This window comes from Phascolarctos cinereus, unplaced genomic scaffold (assembly GCF_003287225.1).
Source record: "Phascolarctos cinereus isolate Bilbo 61053 unplaced genomic scaffold, phaCin_HiC Scaffold_2;HRSCAF=192, whole genome shotgun sequence".
Lineage (NCBI taxonomy): Eukaryota > Metazoa > Chordata > Mammalia > Diprotodontia > Phascolarctidae > Phascolarctos > Phascolarctos cinereus.
In genome coordinates this window covers 23,726,302-23,745,422 of record NW_027555625.1, presented here as the reverse complement: position 1 = coordinate 23,745,422, position 19,121 = coordinate 23,726,302, and the positions used below count along the sequence as shown (strand labels likewise).

The 19,121-nt window shown below is 44.7% G+C and overlaps 1 protein-coding gene across 3 annotated transcripts in view; it reads left to right on the top strand.

Annotated features, from left to right (window-relative positions):
- The first annotated feature begins 2,538 nt into the window (after positions 1 to 2,538).
- The window catches only part of DYSF (dysferlin), a 257,583-nt gene continuing 241,000 nt past the window's right edge, over positions 2,539 to 19,121 (top strand). For 2 of the 3 annotated variants that reach the window (XM_021001176.2, XM_078149256.1), the window contains exon 1: positions 2,539 to 3,457. In XM_021001176.2, coding sequence (XP_020856835.1) covers positions 3,370 to 3,457 — 88 coding nt within the window. In that variant the 5' untranslated portion in view covers positions 2,539 to 3,369. The remainder of the gene's footprint in view (positions 3,458 to 19,121) is intronic. The other variant, XM_021001178.2, reaches the window with a different exon arrangement.

The following is a 19,121-nucleotide window of genomic DNA, read 5'->3' as shown; positions in this document are numbered from 1 at the left end:
CCATTCCAGACAAATGGCTTCTTATTAGCAAGACAGGTCTGTAGTAGCGTTTCTTAGCCAATTTTTTGTGTACATACATATATCCTTTTTCAGGATGATATTTTTAAATGCACAAGATAAAATACATGGGATTACAAAGGAAAAGTCATATTGAATGAAAGTTATAACAATATTTTTAAAAGCAAGTTCACAGACCCCAGGTAAGTATCCTAGTCCTAGAATAAAGGACTAGGTTATTTGTTCCATTGGTTAGATAGGAACATCCCCCTTTGTCAAAAGTCACTTCCTGCAGGTAAACTCACCCCCTCCCCAGATTAGCCTCCCTGAGGGCACTTGTTAAATGCTTAGGGTACACTCAGGCTTCTGTACTAGGTTTTGTGAAAGCGTGCAAATGCAAGTGAAATGGTTTCCTGGGCCAGGACTGCCACTGGTCATAGGCATTATTCCCTACAACAGTTTCAATTTTCCCTTCCTTTTTAAGAGTTAATGAACAGAGCCTGTGCCAGGCATTGCAAGCACTGGAAAGGCACAGAAAAAAGTCAATCAGTCCTTGCCCTCAAGGAACTTCCATTCTAAGTGGGGAGATACATATAGCCATATAAGTGTAATGTACATGAAATGGATAAATGGCAGTTATGGGAAGGAGGGTTCTCTGAGTGTTTGTCCCTCCCTTCGGGCCATTCAGGACCACGATCCCCTTTTTTCAGTAACTGCTTTTGCCTCGGTTCCTAAGAAAGAGCCAGTTAAAACAGGTGTGCTGGGCAAGAAATTTCTAGCAGGAGGGTGTGCCATCCATTTCCAAGAAGTCAGCAGCAAGTTGCATCTGTCCAGGGTGGGGGATTCAGTTCCCCAGTTCTGGGCATTTCTACAGGGACATGCCTGTCCCTCGCCAGGAGCCCACAGGTTCCCATTCATCTATCTTCATGCCATTTCTCTGTGCTTGATATGTGTCAGAGAAAAAAAAAATGAATATTGTACTCTGTTTTGGGGCACTGGTCTGCCAGAAACATTAATCTATATCTAGCTTGAAGAGAAAGATGTATGAGCTAGCATAGTCCCCCATACCGTCTAATGTGACTCTCTGTCCCAAGACAACTTCAGGTAACAATTGTCTTCCCTCTGTTAATTATCTCCAATTTACCACATGTGTACATATATATCACATACATATATGTACACATACATACTACATGTGTTTAGACACATTTATATTTTATGCCTATGTTTATATTTATACATATTTATATATATTTATATTTATGCATATACAAACATATGTTTTACACAAAGTTGTTTTCATGTTATTTCTCCCATTAGAGTGTAAGCTCCATGAGGGCAGGGACTGTCTTTTTGCCTGTCTTTGTATCCTCAGTGCTTAGTATAATGCCTGGCACACAGTAGGCATTTCATAAATGCTGGTTGATTGACCTGAACAAAGAAATGTTATCTTAAAATACAGCCTGGGTTATCATTCCAGAATTAAACAACCCAAGTCACTAGCCCATCCCTCCTGGATCACTCCCTTCACTTGCTCAGTTAAACCAAGTTATCTCTTTCTCTTCTATTGATATCTTAATCCTTTCTTAGTGGAGAAGAGCAATCCCTGTGGGTGGGCAGGTAAAGAGGAGACTACCCTTAGTTGGATCAATAACCAAATCCCTTCCAGGTGGAGAAGACAATGATATAAACAAAACAAAGGTTTTTCTTCATTTAAAAATAAAATGGGTGCTTTCCTTACCCATTTCCCCAAGAAACTTTCTTTGATTATTCGGTCCTATCATTTAATCTGACCTACCACCCATCTTTTCCTAGGAGTCTGGAAGAGTCTTTGGGGAACAAAATTACTTTGTAATATTTTCAGTTTTATTATAAATGGGGTTTTAGATATGCTTCTACATATGACATAGGGCAGGATCAGAATCCCCAGGAAAAGGAGGATAAAAACTCGAGTTGGAGTTACATGGACGTCCAGATCGTTTGTCGGAGGGGATGTGTTAAGCAGAAAAATCGATGGACTGGGCGTCAGGAGGTCTGGGTTCCAATCCAGCCTCTGTCATTTATACGCTTTGTAAAAGGGAGACGAAATGAGCAGCTCCCTCCCTGGGCTGTTGTGAAGACCAGATGAGACCACCTATGTGACGTGCTGCACAAACCTTAAAGAGCTTTGCAAACACTGGCGATGATCATGTGGACCTGCATAATTCCCTTTTCAGTGAGTCTCAGTTTCCTCTCTGGACAAGGAAGACAACGATAATCCTTGCACTGTCCACTGTGTGATGTTGTTTTGAAGAAGGAGCTTTACAAATCTTACAGTCCTGGGTTTCAGGACTGGAAGAGGCCTCAGAAGTAATTTGGTCCGACTTTTTCATTTTACAGATGAGCAAGCCAAGGGCCTAGAGAGGGCACTGAATTCCCCCCCCCCCGCCCCAAGTCGGGATCACTGAGTCATGTATTTCCATAGGAGACCTTAGAAGTCACCTACTCCCCCCCCACCCTCCCCCCGCATTTTTATAGATGAGATCTCCAGGCAGTTGTGACTTGCCCATGATCTCACACACAGCAGTTGAACTCTGCCTCCAAATAGCTAGCATTTCTATAGCGTTTAAGGGTCACAAAGCGCTTTACAGTAGTTTACCTTATTCTCACTATTGCAGGGCTCAGCTGACTTCCAAGCTGTCCCTCACACTAGCAGGAAGACCCCGGGCTGAATTCGAACTCCGGTCCTCTGGCTCTAGCAAGATCCAGCTCCCTCCCCTAGAAGATCTATTATTGTCGCGAGCATCATCGTTTATTCTTCTTACACGGGTCCTCGGCAGCCAGGACCCGCCTTCCTCCTCCGCTGCTTCTGGGATAGAAGGACCGGTTTAAACTCTCCGCCTCCGCGTGGCCAGTGGGTAGCCATAGGCCAGGTGCAGAACGCAATGTCACCGGGGGAGACTTGGCTGCGAGCCTTGGATTATGGTCCAGCCCACGCTCCCGAGCCTGCGAAATGACTCGACAGGGCAGGAGCCCGACCAGTCTCGAAGGCCGAGCTGCTCCCTGCTGACTCAGTGTGTCCCTGAAAGAGCTTCCCAGATCTGACTGTCCTGGGCACGTCCCTTAAAAGGAGTCGGGTTCTCTTTAAGAGCGGCCAGTCCATTGGGACCTGCTCGAGAGCGTTGCTGCGCTGGGAGCCTGAAAGTCGAGTCCGCTGTTTCCCGGGAGCCACGCAAGGGAAGAGCCGCAGACTTCCCTGGAGGGCCGGAGAGGCAGCCGGGGGCCTGCTCCAGCCGCTGTACCACTGTGCCCAGGGACTGGGCGGGCAGGGAAAGGAGGGGTGTTTGTGGGATCTCCCACCACCTTCTACCTGCTGACGACAGGGGAGGCAGCATGCTAAGGGTGTTCATCCTCCACGCAGAAAAAGTCCAAACCGGTGACAGCGACGTCAGTGACTCCTATTGCTCGGTGGTGTTCAAAGGTAAGAGGCCAGTGGGCAGAAGGCGAGGGGGACAGGGAGACCGAGAGAAACTCCGAAGACGCACATGCCAAGAATCCTAGAGCTAGAACAGGGACCTCAGAGGGGACCTGAGATTTCCCAAGAAAGAAAGCGATTTTCCACACAGGTAATAAGGTCACACAGGTAGTAAGTGATAGAGTTGGTATTTGAACTCAGAGCCTCAGACTCGAAATCCAAACACAGACTTAACAAGAGTCACAAAAATAAAGGCACAGAGTTCATCAGAGACTCCGAGAAAAAGAGCAAAACCAACTCAGAGACACACAGAGCAAGGTACACAAAGGGAGAATGAGGCCCAGAGGAGGGAAAAGAAAACCAGGGACATCGGTTTACAAACGTCGGGAAAAGGCTGCAGGAAGCGTTCTAGTGAGACATACCGCGGAGTTCAGGCCAGCCTGAGGGATCCAGGGCAGGTGGGAAGGATCCTGCTCAGCCCCTCGAGGTGTGGGGGTCGGGCGGCCTGGCCCTTCCTTGGGATGCTGCAGGATCGATCCTTCCTGATGAGGCCCTCCATTGGGATGTCCACAACAGCAGCCCGACTTCCACTGCCCTCCCTCCCTCAGCACTGCCCTGGGACCAAGGTTATTTATAACTTATAACTAGTCCCCATCCCCCCATCTCAGTTCCACTCTGCTGTTCTTGCCTTTTCTGCCTTCCTGGGCCAGGTTGAGTGACGCAGTCCTGTTCTCAGACCCCGGCTGCTGAGTGCTGTCCGAGGCCCGAGACCCACAGCCAGTGTCTGCAGCCCTGAACAGTGCTAACTGCTAGGCACTGGCTTCCCCTCCTGTCTGAAGGCTCCCTAAGGGTCGGGGCACATCCCCCCATTATCTTGAAGACAGTGTTCCCTATCTCCCTGCCAGCATAGTGTCACTAGGAACCTTATCCCTGAGCCTGGATGAGTAGGCAGCAGGACATTTCAGTGAGAGACTGAGCCTGGTAACTTCCTCAGGAGCTCTGGCCATCCTGGACTTGAAATTTGGGGACCTCCAGTCAGAAGCCTAGCAACAAAATTTTGGGAGAGAGACCTTGAGGGCAGAGTGGTCAGTTGGGTCTTAGCTCTGCCTATTCCAATGGTCCTCCCCCATAAACTGATTTTCGCCTGGTTTCCACTCCTTTCTTCTCCCCTCCCCCTCCTAGGGTTCTCTCTCAGGGCTGAGTCAGGGCCACGCCCACCACACTGGAATCTGCAACAGAATCTTTGAACATTAGCAGTGAAACACAGATAGATGCTCACTTTCATTTTCCTAATTATTAAAGAGAAAAGATGCTGAAAAATAATTTTAAAAGGACAGCCATGGTCATAGTCAGAAGCCTGGGAATCCAGCAATCTGAGTTAGAATCTTGGCCCCGATATTTGCTGTTTGACCTTGGACAAGCCTACTCTATAAAATCCGGGGTGGGAGTGAGGGTGGTTATGCTCTCTCAGCTCCCTTCCCCTGGGAACATTCTATGATCTTTGATCACAAGCACCCACTTACATGTCCCCAGAAACCCGTGTTTGTTTCTATTTAGAGAGACACAATCTTTGGTTGTTACGCTTCTTTATTTCTGTGGATGTGAAGGCTACCAAGGAACATGCACTTCCAGACCACAACAATGGAAGCATGGATGCTTTTTAGTTTCCTGCATGGGCTGTGGTCTCCAGAAGAGGCTATATCTGTCACTCCAGAGAGCCGAGTAGCTGGGAAACAGTGCATCTGCCCAGACAAGGGCAGAGTCAGGGTGGGAAGCTGAGTGTGGCTTCTGTTTGGTGAATGAGTTTTTTGCTGGTGAAAGGTAGACACCTCTGTATGCATAATGGCTAGACCATATTTGTGCGAAGACTGATGTATATACTTCTGAGGACACAGATACAGACGGGCCTCAAATACACAGAAACACATACACGGGTTCTTTCTGCTAACACTCCAGTGTGCCTGATCTATATAGAATCATACCTCTCTTAGGAAACTGACTTTGCCAAGGTCTCAGGGGTCTCCAGATGTGTCCTGGGGAGGAGGGGAGGAAGCCAGTGGCAGAGGGGAGATAATACTAGGAATTTGCTTTTGCATAGGAGAAGTGAGAAGTCACTGACCCTGGCCTGAGAGAAGAGGGGATGATGGAAATCATTTGCCTCCCCCCTCTCCCCCCCACCAACCTGTCCTACCTAGAGGAAAAAGACAGCTATCTGCATCCATCAGTTTTGGTCTGTCCCAGGACCCTTGACTCTTCCTATGTAAAGGCACTGGGGAGAAGGGAGGTATTTTTCACTCCTTGCCCTACTGTCTCATGGTCTCATCATGGTTGTTTTCTTCCCTGGACTGCATACCAGTTTGGGTGAGCTCCACACATCTTCCCTTCCTTCTAGCCCCTCCCCACCTCCATCTCCTGTATGGGTCTCAACTCCAGAGACATCTTAAATTCAGTCTGACATTGCCACCCTACTCAGCCCTTTCACTATCAGAAGCATGGAATCTCTCATTAGGCAGGGGTTGGGGGAGGGGACCTGCCATCTAATGAATACACTGAAGCTGCCCTTAAGGAACTGTTGGTCTAATTGTCTCTGCATGCTCAGGGAGCCCCTGACCTGATTGGGGAGACAGTCTCTACACTGTGAGGATGGTGGAGAAGAACATGGTTCCCCTCTACACTCCTGAAATACATAGGCTAAGAGATTGCTGATTTCTACAGGGCAAACTTTCCCAGGTTAACTCCATCTTATCTTTTTTTCTCAAAGATCTTCTCTCTCCCCAACTATTCTTTTTTTTTTTTTGAGGCAATTGGAGTTCAGTGACTTGCCCAGGGTCCCACAGTTAGTGTCTGAGGCTGGATTTGAACTCTGATCTACTGACTCGAGTCCGTTGCTCTATCCACTGAACACCTAGCTGCCCCCTCCCCAACCATTCTTGATGCTTATAGCTTTATTTATCATGGTTAGAGGTGCAACATGATATACAGAAAGCTAGAGTCAGAGTAGGTAGGCCTGGGGTTTGAGCCTCTGCTCATCTTTGACATTCATTAGTTGTATAACCATGGACAAATCACCAAACCATTCTGGGCTTCAATTTGCTCACTAGTAAACTAGTGTAGTAATACCCTATCTGAGAAAGCACTTTGTAAACATTAATGTGCTATATGGAATTTGGATCATTAATTAGTGCTTTTTAATCTGTCTTTGGCCTGTATCTATGGCCTGTCCTTTTTTTGGGGGAGGGGGGTGCCGGGACTTTATTGTTGTCTTTTTACATTGTAATCATCATTTCCCATCTATCTCCACCCCCAGTGAATCTTTTTTAATTTATTTTTATTAGTTAATTTATTTATTTTTAGTTTTCAACATTCACTTCCACAAGATTTGAGCTCTGAAATTTTCTCCCCATCTCTCTCCTCCCCCCATCCCAAAATGGCGTCCATTCCACATACTCTTTCTCCCAATCTGCCCTCCCTTCTATTACCCTCTCCTCTCATCTCTTATCCCCTTCTCCTTCTATTTTACTGTAGAGAAGGATAGATTTCTATACCCCATTGCCTAATCTTATTTCCCAGTTTCATGTAAAAACAATTTTTAACATTTGTTTTTAAAACTTTGAGTTCCAAATTCTCTCACTTCCTTCCTCCCCACCCACCCTCATTGAGAGGACAAGTAATTCCATATAGGTTATATATGTGTAGTCATGCAAAACACTTCCATAATAGTCTTGTTGTGAAAGCCTAAGTATATTTCCCTCCATCCTATCCTGGCCCCCTCCGACTCCCTCCCTCTTTATTCTATTCTCTCCTTTGACCCTGTCCCTCCTAAAAAGTGTTTGCTTCTGATTTCCCCCTCCCGAAATCTGCCCTCCCAGGCTAGGATTAATCATTACAATTCATCTGATTTAGGGGCCTTTCAGAGTGGTCTTCACTGACAACAGTGTAGAAGGGGACATATTGTTCTCCTGCTCCTTCTTTCTTTTTCTGTCCGTTTCGGTCTTCTATACATGGTCTTCTCCAATGGTTATCTTCCCAGTGGAATGATGACTTGCAGAGAGTGGCAATCATGACTGTTCCATAGACTGGGAGCTTCCTGAAGCTAAGAATCATATTTTCATATCATTGTAGAATCACAGACTTAGAGCTGGGAAAGACCTAAGGAGAAACTGAGGCCTGGAAGCTTTCAATGACACCCAAGATTGTGCAGCTAGTACATGTTTGATGTGGGATTTCAACTCTGCTCTTTCTGACTCCAAGACTAGCATTCTGTTTACTGCGCCACACTCCCTTTCCCTTTCCCAATTTAGCGTGCGACTGAAAACCCTCAGATTCATTCAACTGAAGGCCATAGCTAAATGCAGATCATCGTGAACTCATTCTGTGCATGAGCTTGGACTGTCTTGCAGCTGTCCGTGTTTGTCCTCCTCCCCTCCGTGGTCAGTCTGATCACATTTCCCCTCCAGCATGAGCAATCTTGACCCATTCCCGAATTTGGGATTTCAAGACAATGCTGGCTTCCCTTTCTCTGGGTGCCAGTCTGGTGAATAATTACACAGAGAGCTTTGGCCCTAGAGAAACTCTGGTCAATGGATAACATTTCTAGCAAGTCCTCCCTAACGAACGCATGCTTTTCTTTCTCCTTTCCCTGGATTCCACTGGAATTCACAATCTGTCCCGGAGGATCTCTTTCTCCCTGACCCAGTTCCTCACCAGATTACTCCAGGGATCTGGCCTGCCCCCGGCCCTGCCACTGCCTCCGTGCCAAACCAACCTCTCTGTGCCTTCTGACTCCCCTCTCCCTCCCCCACCTTCTGGCCTTGAGCTCTCGACAACAGGCAGGAGAAAGCTGATTCTCTGAGATTCATTCGTTCCTATCCCTAGCTCCTTACATCTTATTTCTGCTTTGGCCACATCTCTCAGATATATGTGCCCTTCTCTTCACTCACAGTCAGGCCCTCATGATGTCCCAGCCTCGTCTCTCCCCCGATGTCAATCCACCTTCTGCTCAGCTGCCAAAGTGACTTTCACAGATGGTGGGTCTGGCCACCTCCCCCACGCACCCTAGCAAATTCCAGTGGCTCTCTTTCACCCTCCAGATCGGATATAAACTCCTCTGTTTGGCTTTGAAAACCCTTCAAAAATCTAACTCAGACCCATCTTTCCAGTGGGGTCTCATATTACGGTCACTCCCCCTCCACCCCAGCTCAAAGGCTCAGTTAAACCAGCCAACTTACTGTTCCAGGTACGTGACAGTCCATCTCCCACTTTTGTGCATAGACTGTCTCCTACTCCTTGAATGACTTCTGTCTTCACCTTCACCTTTTCAAGTCCCTAGAACCCTTCAAAACACACCTCAGGTTCTGGCTTGTACTGGCCTTGCAGAGTGCTCCCAGGGTGTGTGTGTGTGTGTGTGTGTGTGTGTGTGTGTGTGTGTGTGTGTGTGTGTGACAGAGAGAGAGAGAGACAGAAAGAGAGAGAGACAGAGAGACAGAGAGAGACACACACACAGACACAGAGAGAGAGACAGAGAGAGGAGAGACAGAGAGAGAGAGGAGAGAGAGAGAGAGAGAGTGTGTGTCTATGTGTATGTGGGAGGGCAAAGACAGAGACATAGACAGAGAGACAGAAAGAGAAAGAAAGGAAGGAAGGGAGGGAGGGAGGGGGAGAGAGAGAGAGAGAGAGAGAGAGAGACAGAGAGGAGAGACAGAGACAGAGACAGAGAGAGAGAGACAGAGAGAGACAGAGAGAGAGAGAAGACAGAGAGAGGAGAGACAGAGAGAGAGAGAGAGAGAGAGAGAGAGAGAGAGAGAGAGAGAGAGAGAGAGAGAGAGACAGAGAGAGAGAGAGAGGAGAGAGAGAGAGAGAGCTACATATATCTCCCTAACAGAAAGTAAACTCTTTGAGTTCAGGGGTTCCATCCTGCAGTGCTCTCCCTCCTTACCTGTGCATTTCGTGGTCCCACTCATGGCCACCTTGCATCTGTTTTATTTATCATTAAAAACAATTATCTACTATGTGTGAAGGTTACAGGGAATACAAATTCAATGAATGAAATTAATCCCCATTAGCAAGAATTTACATTCTAGTAGAGAAAACAATTACAGTTACATGTTTAAGTAATACAGAGTAAATGTATAGAGAATAGGGCAGCTGGGTGGTACAGTGATTAGAGTCAAGAAGACTCATCTTCCTGAGTTTAAATCCAGCCTCAGACACTTGCTAGCAGTGTGACCTTGGGCAAGTCACCTAATCCTGTTTGCTCCCAGGTTCCTCATCTGTAAAATGAGCTGAAGAAGGAAATGACAAATCATTCCAGTATCTCTGCCGAGAAAACCCTGAATGGGGTCATGAAGAGGTGGACAATGAATGAATAACAAAGTTAAAAGCAGGGTAGTTTGAGAGTGACCAGTAACAGCTGAGGGGAAACAAGATCAGCTTCGTGGAGAATAAGGCGGTCCTTGAGAAGGATTCTCTGAGGAAGAGGTGAGGAGGGAGGCTTGGAGATGGGAGAACTGAAAGGAACCGAGAGAAGTCCAGCTTGGCCAGATCACAAAGCGATGGACAGTGAGGCTGGACAGACAGGTTAGGGCCAGCTTGTGTGGAAGCTAAACAGAGGAATTTCTACTTATTTCTAGAAGCAATAGGAAGCCATTGGCGTTTACTGAATAGGGTCATGAGACAGTTAGATGTGAACTTAAGGAAAACGTTTCTGGCAGTATTGTGGAGGACGGGCTGAAGTGGGTGAGGGAGACTTGAGGTTGGGGGACAGATGAAGAGGCTGTTGAAATAAATGAGGGGTGATGTTGTCATTGTCGTTGTTTGTCCTTCGTTCTCGAGGAGGACCACGACATCAGACAGGTGATGTCTTGACTTATAAGTGAATTGGATTTAAGTGAGGCAGGGCTGTGCAGAGTCACCAGCCTCAGTCTCTCCTCCAGGGTCGTTGGAGTCCAGCGACAAGAGATCAGATGACTGGAGATGACTCCAGAGGCAGTGGGAGACCTTTTAAAATTAAGGTCTTTCCCAGGTCTCAGTCTGTCTGAGGCAATCCTCAATCAATGATTTAAAGCTAGGTAAGAAATGAGGCAAAAGAAGGCCTAGTTTGCCTACTCAAAAAAAAAAAAATCAGGGGAAGACCCTGAGGGTTTCTGGCCAGAACAGAAAGTAAGAGGTGATGAGCATCTGAGCAAAGGTGATGGTGCCAGCAGAGAGAAGCACTCAGATGGGAGAGACGCTGTGATTGTGGATGTGGTGAGGAGTTTGCAGCTGGTTGGAAATGTGGGGTGATGCAGAGTAAGGAGTTGAGGAGGATGCAAAAGTTATGAAACCTCGAGTCTGAAAGGATAGTGGTGACTGACAAAAACAGAGAAATTTGAAGGAGGGAAGGGCATGGGGTGGGGAGGAAGATCCTGAGTTCGATTTTGGACATGCTGAACTTGAGATGTCTCCGGGAAATACAGCTTGAAATATTATATAGGCAATTGATGGTACAGGATTGAAGCTCAGGGATGAGGCTGTGGGTTTGTAATGGCATGTAATAGTAATTAGCTTGTTTTAAGCCTAGGGGAAATAGAATGGAGCCTAAGGTCCACTTGGTCTCCTCTTTGGCCTTAAGGAGTTTATTTTAAACAAACAATTATGCATTTAGTCACAATCCCTCTGAGCCCCATTTAGGAAAATTCCTAACATTTAGGCAGAGATTATACTCTCTAATTTTACAATTAGATAGATGGGTAGATAGATGCATAGATAGATAGACAGATAATCTAGTTAACTCCTGCCACCTTTGTGGTTGAGACAAAATTCAGTTTACTGGAAACATTTGGGTAAAGAAACAGCAGATTATATTGTAGTATCTGTGGATAAACAGACACCAAGAAGGGAAATTGAGGAAAGAGCTGACATCTTAGAACTTTCCTCAGGTCAGATCTGCTCTGAGATGTCTGTAGAGCCAATGATCCTTCTTGATATTTTCCTTCCCCACCACAGCTCAGTCCTACCTTCAGTTCCTTTGAATAGAGGTGTTGAACATACAACTTGTGGCCCACAACATTTCCATGTGTGTCCCAAATCAGACTAAAACATAGTTTGTGTCTTATTTTAATGTGATGTGTTATCTATCTATCTATCTATCTATCTATCTATCTATCTATCTATCTACATGTATTTTCTAAGTTAGTATGCTTCCCATACGGATCTTTATGTATGGTTTAGTGGCCCCTGTTTCCGTTTGATTTCAATATCATTGTAGTAGAATACCACGTTTATTTCAACCTCTCCACTTCCAGACCCTCAGAATCTCTTTCTCTCTCTGCCTCTGTCTCTGTCTCTGTCTCTCTCTCTCTCTCTCTCTCCTTCTCTCCCCTCCCATACTCGGTATTATTCTGTACGTACTTAAATATGTAAAAGCTCCTTCCTTTCATACTAATCCTTGAAACACGCCCGAGTCTCTCACATAACGGCTTTGATTGACTCCAGGAGTTGCGTGGCTCTTTTCACCCTAGTTTTTGGCTGAATGATTGATTCAGTCTCTAAGTGTTCTTACCTAACAAAGGTAATATCCTTGGGGAAGAGAGTCCATAAAAAGGACTAATAGGAAAACAGAGTGCAGTTGAATCGCAGGCTTTAAGTGCCAAAGTGCATAGAGAAGAGTGGGCTGGATAGAAAGGGGTGACCTGGCCTCCAAGTCCACCTCCTCCATTTGCTCCTTCTGTGACTTTCCTCAACTGTAAAACAAGAGGACTGACTTAAATAACACAAAGTTCTTTTTCGCTCTAATTCTGTGATCTTAGTGGGGAGTGATTGTGAGATCTTAGATTTTCCTATGTGCAATGGGAAGCCACCAAAGATTTTTTTTAGCAGGAGAGCCACATCGTATATGGGGAGCGCATACATCCATCAATTAATCAATCAACAATTATTAAGTGCCTACTTTATGCCAGTCACAAAAAGAGGCAAAAGATAGTCCCTGCCCTCAAGGAGTTTACAATCCAATGCAAATAAATATATACAAAGCAATCTCTATACAGGATGAAGAGCAGATAACAGAGGGATGGAATGAAGAAGCTTCCTGTAGAAAGTAGAATTTTAGTTGGGACTTAAAGGAAGCCAGAGAAGTCAGTAGTTGGAGTGGAGGAGGGGGAGCATTCCAGGCCTGGGGAGCAGTTGGAGAAAATGCCTGGAGCATTAGGGAGATTGTTTTGGCAGGTAGGTGAGGGATGAATTGGAGAAGGGGAGAGACCGGAGGCCAGGTCACTGAACCTCTTGAGTCCCAGCCTCCTCCTGTGTAAATTGAAGGGGCTGTTCTGGGTGGACTCTAAGGACTCTTCCAATCTATGTTGGCTTCCTTCCTTAAATCTCACCTATTAGATGGTTCTTCACCTCAATTTCTTCTGGAAGGCCTCTAACCATCCATGACTCTCATCTTTTGCTCTAGGCTCAAATCTGGGCCCCTCTAGTGGTCACTTTTGAAGAGTGAGGACCACCATCTTTAGACTTGAAATTTGGCCTACTGCCCTTAGGTTTCTGTTTCCTGTCCAAGGACAACCTTCCATTCTCACCACATTTGCATGAAAGAGATTATTTGGTAGGCCCTGAGCCTAATGACTGACCTCACCTTTCCCTTTCAGGTTCTTTCTGACTCCTTCAGCTTCTCTCTTCTCACCCTCTGGATTCACCAAATAATTCTCAAAATTCAAAATTTTGAATTCCACAATCCACCAGGTGATTTTCAAAAGCTGATCATGACAGGTTTGCAAGAGAAAAACACTTTATACATTTTTTTCTTGTAAAAGACTCTTCCACTACAAGAGGGAATTCAGATAAAAAGGTCCAAGTAAAAACTCAGACCCTTGAGCTCAGTGTCACCTCTTCTAGGAAGACTTCCTTGAATCCTCCTCCCCCCCTCCATTTTTAATATTTTTAGTCTCTTCCTATTACTTATGCTCATCATAATCTTATCAATAACAACAAACATACTGTAACCAGGTCAAAATCCTACATAAAGACTATTAGAACAAGAAGTCACTTCACTGAACAATGGTTGAGAATGATAACTGGTGCATGCTTTGTATTGGTTGAACGTAACCCAAAGTGGTTTACCTCTGGTTGAAGCCTATGAAACTGCTAAGATCCATGAGTCATGTCAAAAGGCCATTCATGGGTGATATCCACATGGATTTATCCTGTAATATGTCAACAAAGAAAAGTCCAAAAATAATAGTTGAGTTATGTAGATTTCTTTGTGGAAACGGAGAAGGTGATGATGGCAATTTAGGACCAAATCACCGCCACCAGAAATTACAGAAGAGTTATTTTTAGTGAGCCTAGACTTAGTGATCACAGTAGGTTAAATAAGGAAGTGGTGGAGATTCACTTCAGGCTATAAAAAACTGATATGTACTGAATATCCAATAAGACATAACTTGGTGGCTAGAAATACCCTATATCCTGGAAACTCTAACCGATAAACTTTCCCTGGACTGAGCCATTTTCTTAGATGGAATTATTCTTCACAATTTCCCTTCCATAATATTGATTCATAAGAACTTAAGAACATGAAAAAAATTTATTTATTTTTAGTTTTCAACATTCACTTTTGTAAGATTTTGAGTTCTAAATCCCCCCCCTTTCCTCCCCTCTCCCCAAGATGGCATGCAATCTGATATAGGCTATACATGTATGATCATATGAAACATTTCCACGTAGTCATGTAAAGAAGAATTAGAACCAAAGGGAAAAACCACGAGAAAGAAGAAACAGAAAGAGAAACTAGTATGCTTCAATCTGCGTTCAGGAATATTTTTAATAGATATCACTATCCCAAATACTCACAACCCCTAAGCTATGTATGGGATGGAAAACTTTCAAAATGTAGAGACTTAGCAGAGGAGATCAAAGTCATATGAACGGAATAAAGTACATATTCTTCCTACTGTCCTATCTGTGGTTAGTTTGTGCTGAGGATGCTTCTGAGAAGACAAGTTTAAGTACTACTCCTTTTATTTGAATACAAAAAGCAGTGGCTGAAATGTTGAATTTATAGTCAGGAAGACCAGAGTGAGCTCTGACACTTCCTGACTGTGTGACTCTGGTGTGGTCACTCTGTGTCACTGCCTGCCTCAGTTTACTCATGTGTAAATGGGGATAATAATAGTTGCTACCTCCCAGGGTTGTTGGGTTGAGGGTAAAATTTCTATTATTTATTTATTTATTTTTTTGAGGAGAAAATTAGGTAAGGTTTTGTAAGGCAGTTTGCAAACCTTGAAGTAGTAACATAAATGCTTATTATGACCATCTACCTGCACAACAGTCTATAGAACATTAAATATAAAAGCAAAACATCAGAAGGGGTACTTGTCCCAGGACCACTTTTATCTGAATTCCATAAAAAAGTTGAAAATCAAATAATAGTAATAATTATAATAATAATAATTATTATTACTTATAATAGCTGATATTTCTATATTTCTTTAAAGTTTGCATATTACTTTATGCAAATTATCTCATTTGAGCCTCACAAGAACCCAGCTAGGTCATTACTATAGGTATTATTATTCACATTTAGCAGATGAGGAGATAGAGGCTAGGAGAGTTGAGATGACTTGCCTAGTATTAATTAACAAGTTAATTAGTTAATTACCAAGTTAATTAGTCAATGCTTATTGGATTGATTTAAGTTGACTGTGGATGATGGAACATCAATTCTCTCTTCTCTGGGATGGGTGGGATCAGACAGCTTCCAACTGGAGAGGTTGTGGGGATATATGGAGTCTCTCTCTTCCAGCTACTGGCAATGATGCCACCATTCCTTCATTCTTTTTGGTCAAGCCCTTGGTCCCCAGTTTGAATGCAAATACCTTGGGAAGGGGCAGCACGTAAAGAGCTAACATCTTCATCACAATGAATTTATCAGATCCTTTTCAGGGGGGCAGTGTACTTGGGGCTGATTTGGGTCCTGGGAGTGTCATGTGGGAGAAAACCAATGGTACTCCAGTCATAAAACTTGGGTTATCAGTTATAAAACCCCAATCTGACATTGATGATCTGCATGACCTCGTGAAAGACTCTTTACCCTCTGAGAATCATTTTCCTTATCTCTGAAATGGGGATATTGATACTTTACTAGCTGCCTCACAGGGTTTTTTGAGATTTGTGACATGATCTGTATGGAAGAAAGACAACTGGATTTGGAATCTGAAGACCCTGTTACTATCACAGCTGTGTTAATCACTCCCAGCGAGTTACCTTGCCATCCTGGCCTCAGTTTCCTCATCCAGAAAATGTCAGGGATGAACTAGATGCTTTCTCAGATATAAAGGTTTACATTCTACGAAACTCTGTATCCATAAAGCAATGCTGTCAAATCCTGGCTCTGCCTCTGGCTTCAGACACTTACTAGCTGTGTGACCCTGGGCAAGTCATTCAACCCTGTTTGCCTCAGTTTCCTCATCTGTCAAATGAGTTGGAGAAATGGCAAACCACTCTAGTTATCTTTGCCAGGAAAACTCCAAATGAAATCACAAGAGTTGAACTCAGCTGAAATGACTGAATGACAACAAAATGGGGAATTTGATTAGATGACTTTTGAGGTTCCTGCCAGTTCTAATTCTACAATCCCAGTCTGTAAATGTAAATTATTGTTGTTATTATTATTACGGACTGAGGGAGACTAGAGGAGTCCTGATTTTAAGGTGGGCTGCTTTAGGAAGTTGGTAACTAACAAGAGAGCACTGGGTGCCTCAATGTGGGTAATACAGAAGGGGGTTCAAGTTGGGGAGAACATAAGAGGCAGGGATGAGGGCAATGCTAACTGCTAACTTTACTAGCTTCCCTGCTTCTCCTGGGACCAGGCTTGTTTAAATTTTGTCTGCTCTAATGGCTTGGATTTGGTGTTGGAGAGATTGAGATAGAAATTAAGGCTCAGACACTCGGGAACAGGTGTGAGAACTGAGAACAGAGGGGGGAAGAGCGGCTCTTAAGAGACAAATCCATCAATCAAGCATTGATTTAATGAAATACTTTATACATACATAGATGTATATATAATACTTTAATGAAATACACCTACTGTGTGCCAGGCACTGAGGTAAATGCTGGGGATAAAAAGACAAAAAAAGAAAGTCCATGGCCTCAGAGAGAATACATTCTCTTGGAGGAGACTTGCATTTAGAGGTTTATACAGAATAAATAAATACTAGGTGGAGAGGGAGGGAGGGAAGGAGGACCCTGGCTGTTGGGGGGTCAGGAAAGGCTTCACAAATAGGGCTGTGTGTGAACTGCATCTTGAAGGAAAACAGAGATTGTGTGAGGTGGATGTGACAAGGGAGAGTCTTCCAGGCACGGGAATAGACAGTGTGAGAGCTCAGAAATCAGAGATGGACTGCAGAGATAGAGGAGTGGAGAGGAGGTGAATTTGGGCAGATGTGGTCATACACTGAATTAGTAACAGAACTGAGACTGGAAAAAGATGCATGGTGGGAGTGATCCAGGTTCAGAGTTTGCCACAGCGTGATGGGTAAGACAACAAAGGGGGAAGCGCTTGAAGAGAAGAGGAAAGTGTAGAATTGAACTATTTCACCAACGGGTCAAGGTACAGAAAAGAGAAGAGTGTAGCCAGTGGAGGGGTGATGCCCTGAGGTGCAGGGTTTGAAGTTCATAATGAGAACTAAGAACGCCGTAGTGGGAAACAGACAAATAAAAGATTCTTGCTAGCTAAAGGCGTTTCGGCATTCGTGAACTTGGAAGGAGAACACTTGTGTGTGAGGGTCAGATCAAGAGTACCTCCATCTTTGGGTCTGGCCACCGCAGATTGAGGGAAGGCAATAACCCCTATGCCAATCCAGAAACACTGAAATAGCTGCATTTAAAATAAAAACAACAGGTTGATACGCTCTTCTCTTTTTCCTTGAAGAAAAAAAGTATAATTATGTTCATGAAATAAGCATGGTACTTCAAACGGTTGCATTACACAAAGGCTAGCCAGCTAAGTGAGCTTCTCTTGAATATTGTCTTTCCATTCAGATGATTTGTCTGCATCGGAAGAACGGCGACAGCTGCTCACACAGAGAGGAGAGTGGATTTAGACTGGCCCCTCCTGATCTCCTCCCCCAGTCCCCTAATTTCCCACCCCCCACTCCACTCCCCAAAGCTTTACTTGAATGACTGGCTCCACTCCCACCTGTTTTAGGATTTGGCTCTTGCGTTGGGCTCAGAGAAATTGGTCTCAAGTGATAACTGTGATCTCACCCTCTACTGGAATTGGGTTTGAGAGAAAGAAAGGAAAAACTCGGGGCTCAGACTCTTGCCAGCTGTTTTACATAAAAACACCAGCAGGGGCCACCCTGCTCTAAGTGGGGCCCCCAGAGTCCTTACCCTGCCAAATGTCAGAATGCCCCGTGGATGAGTCCTAGCTCTACCCCTCCTCCCAGGCCCTTTTCATATTTCCCAAAATAGGCAGGGAGGTGTAGGGCAGGGGTTCTTAATCTGGTGTCAATGGACTCCTAAAAGGTGCATGGAGAGATTTCAAGGGGGTGGCTAATTTGGATAGGAAAAATTACATCTTTATTTCAAAATCATTGGTTTCCTCAGTCATTCTGTATGTTTTATTTTATGCATTGGAAAACATGGTTCTGCAAGGGGGTCTGTAGGGTTCTTCACCAGACTGTCCGTGGGGACCAGGACACAAGAAAAGTGGAGAATCTCTGGTGTTGCGGTTAAGGGGCTGGTCTTGGAGGGAGGAAGACATGGGTTCAAATTTCACTTCTGACACTATTCAATTCAATCCAACAAACATTTCTCAAGTGTCTACTATGTTCCAAGCACTGTGCTGGGTACTAGGGATGCAATAAATCAGAAATAGTGTCTGAACCCAAGGAGCTTACAGTCTGTGGAAGGAAACAGCTGGGCCATAGAGACGGAAGCACAAGTTCTTTAGAAAGTAATTTCAGAAAGTAGAATGTGAGGGACTCAAGGAGATTCCACGTAGGAGGTGTTCTCACACCAAGCACCATCCTGTACCTCCATCTCCCTCTCAGTGGGAACCTGACTTCCACTTTCATCTGCCTCTGCCTACCAAGATCTGCCACGGAATACCAATCTCTGTTCTCCTTCCTTCAGGGTCTAAGGGGAAAAGCAAACAAAGGGTGTAGGTGGAAGTCTTTTGGCTCCCCATCTCTCTCTTGTGGCTGACCCTGCTCGGTGCTTGCCTCTGAGACAGGAGCTGGGATAGAGGGTTCTATTCTAAATTAGGGCAGGGAAGGAAAGCACATCTGGTCAGCAGACACTAGGTGGGGATAGCAGCAGAATGGAAAGTGTTCTTTCTCTTATTCTCCCTTCCTACCTGTTGACTTCCACCTGTCCAGGGACCAGAGATCCCACATGGGGAGGTGGGACTAGCTAGGGAAGGCAAGCAGGGCAGCCCAGAATGCAATGGGCATAGCAAAAGCCACTTTCTAACCTTAATTTGTAGATGTACATATTTTTAATGCAAAAAATGCCATTCTCCAAAACACTTGGACATTTACTTTGTGATTATTCATATGTGTACAGTAAAGGCTCAAATACTCTAAAGCAATCAGAACGTTCTTAAAGCACTCGGCACAATGCCCCGTACCTAGGAGAGACTACATAAAGGCTTATTCCTTTTCCTTCCACCTCTTTCAATCCACTTCCATTT